Source organism: Ixodes scapularis, unplaced genomic scaffold (assembly GCF_016920785.2).
Source record: "Ixodes scapularis isolate PalLabHiFi unplaced genomic scaffold, ASM1692078v2 PGA_scaffold8__174_contigs__length_109621045, whole genome shotgun sequence".
Taxonomy (NCBI): domain Eukaryota; kingdom Metazoa; phylum Arthropoda; class Arachnida; order Ixodida; family Ixodidae; genus Ixodes; species Ixodes scapularis.
The window spans coordinates 77,566,286-77,568,902 of record NW_024609883.1 but is presented as its reverse complement, the minus strand read 5'-3'; the positions used below and the strand labels follow the sequence as shown (position 1 = coordinate 77,568,902).

General features: G+C 45.1%; 1 protein-coding gene across 1 annotated transcript; it reads left to right on the top strand.

The window, feature by feature from the left end:
- The first annotated feature begins 1,292 nt into the window (after nucleotides 1-1,292).
- LOC8040934 (omega-amidase NIT2) lies at nucleotides 1,293-2,153 on the top strand. Its single transcript, XM_029975637.4, has one exon. It carries the CDS (start codon nucleotides 1,293-1,295, stop codon nucleotides 2,151-2,153), a length of 861 nt encoding a protein of 286 aa, XP_029831497.2.
- Nucleotides 2,154-2,617: the final 464 nt, after the last annotated feature.

The window sequence follows — 2,617 nt, the reverse complement described above, 5'->3', positions numbered from 1 at the left end:
TTATGCTGCTGAGTGTCCTGCTCGTATTTCTTCAGGTACTGTATTATGCTCATATTTTTAAAAAAGTAACAAGTCATTAAAGTAGTCCGTTACCAATATTTTGTAACGAAATTGCATTGCAAATTACTTCCAAAAAAGTAACGTGGAAATTAAAAAATTGCTTGAAAAAGTAACGGATTACAAATAATCCGTTACTTGTAACGGATTTCTTCCAAAGTCTGGTTACAGCCTAACCTCGTGAGATGCCCGAAGCCTCGTTGGGTAATACCAGCAAAGGCGAAAAAAAGGTGACTAACTTCCAATTCACGGACCTCCTCACCTTCTCAGTCTCATTTGCTCTTTCCACAGGAGTTTAATAGGAGCGGGATACAAAGAGAAATCCGTTTCGACCAAGTTCGACAGAGAGCACGCGCACGCTGATTGCCGACGTATAGTTGTGCAGGCCGGGCCCTGCTTTTACGGGACAATTAGTAAAATGCGTTTCAAGTTGCTATGGTAGCATTCACGGGTAAAAATCTGGAAATTTGCTTATCCGTTATAAATAAAGTTTTGTCGTTTTTCCGAACAAAAATATTGGTGTCTCTGTGATTTTGCCGGAACATGGTTGAGTTTTAGACAATATAAATCGGACTAAGATTTCGTTTAAGTGCTCTTTAAATTAGATAATAACCGCACGACTAGAGCATACTGAGGTCTCGCGTTAACTTTACAAATCCAATATGGCTTCAGAAATAAAAAATTAAAAAGTCGGCTGGAATGTTGTAGATCTAAACAACTCCTTAGCTTTAACTAACTGAGTAGACGCACCGTTTTCATCAGGAACATGTGGCTTAACATGTCGCTGTTTCTCGTACAGGCATATCCCTGAGTTTGAAATCGCGCCTGAAATGCGTCTTTTTTATGTATTAGTTATGCGGTAGTTATTTCCTGTTCTCTTGTACCCCCCACCTGCAGATGAAAAAACACTGCGCGAAAAGAGGGAACTAGGCTACATTCGGTGTAGAGCGACCTTAACCACTCTGCCTTTCACTGTCGCTCTGTTCAGGACGTTTGCCAGATGAGGCAGAAGAGAGGTCTAAAAATAATGACATCCTGCGCAGGCCTGGCCTTCTGAGTAAGGTTGCGCTGGCATCAGGGTGGCCTAAAAACCTATTAATAGTAGCCATGCCACTACGGTTCCGGTATAAAAGACCCGACTGGGGCCTGGAGCTTGCGCATCCTCAAATATATCTCCGAGGGAGCTTCAGTTGAATCGTACGCTCTCGTTTCGGACAGTGAACCAAGTCCATATCATGTCGATGAACAAGTTTCGAATCGCCCTACTGCAACTTGCTGTGAATTCCAACAAGGCTGAGAACCTCGAAAAAGCTAGTCGGAAAATCAGAGAGGCGGCCTCCAAGGGGGCGAAGATGGTGGTCTTACCAGAATGTTTTGGATTCCCGAATGCGGCGCCAAAATTCCCCAAGTACGCCGAGACGATTCCCGGTGAGTCCAGCGAGATGATGTCCAGCAGCGCCAAAGAAAACCAGGTGTACCTCATTGGCGGCTGCATTTCGGAGAGTGACGAAGAGAAGTTCTACAGCACCTGCCTGGTCTACGGGCCGGACGGTTCGATGCTCGCCAAGCACCGTAAAATACACCTTTATGGCTTCAACATTCCCGGAAAAATCAGGTTCAGTGAAGCAGACTTTATAGCATCGGGCAACCGACTGACAACCTTCAACACTCCGTTCTGCAAAGTGGGCGTCGGAGTATGCTTCGACATGTTTTTTGCGTATATGGCAGAGGCCTACGGACAGCTTGGGTGCAAGTTGTTGGTGTACCCAGGTGCGAACGACATGATTTCAGGTCCAGCGTACTGGGAGGTGATTCAGAGAGCCAGGGCGATCGATAATCAGGTGTACGTTGCCACGGCGTCACCTTCGAGGGATGAATCTGCGAGCAACGTCAATTGGGGACACAGCATGTTGGTGGATCCGAACGGCACGGTGGTGCAGTCAGCCGGGATTGGTGAAGAGCTCGTGCTTGCTGATGTCGACTTGGATCAAATAGATGAGGCGGCGAACAAGTTACCCGTTAACAAAGAAAAGAAGAATGATATCTATAACGTGGTGATTAATAGGGACTTGGGATCTATTGTGGTGGAATCTTAAACAATGTGACGTGCGATGTCGGCGTCACAGAAGCCTCTGGTGCCACCTCTGCTGGGAGGAATTCTGAGCTCTGTTGGTTGAGCCCTTCTACTTGTTATAAAAAAAATATTTTGTCCAGAACGATTCCCAGCAAGCTTCGTGTGTGCAACAGATAAATTTCTTGGTACTGGGTTATTCATTTGTCATTTTCTAAATACTTTCTTGCTTAAAGATTTAAATAAAGTTTGACCGGGTGCACCGTTCTGTGTCTCTTTCGTGACTCTCATTCTAGTATATGATGTACAGGTCGTATCCCAGGTGAGCCTATAGCGAAAAGACGTTCTCATCGTCGTAACGGTCAACCACATTACCTTCTTTTTTTCCTCTTCCTCCCACTTTTTAACATCTTTTCTTGGTCTTCTTTGTGTGCGCTCTATTTCATGCAGCTTTTAATAATTATCTATGGGGGATTTGTGGCAGTGTGC

Excerpts from the sequence above, each read along its gene's own strand:
- LOC8040934 (XM_029975637.4), top strand. The coding sequence starts at position 1,293 with ATGTCGATGAACAAGTTTCGAATCGCCCTACTGCAACTTGCTGTGAAT.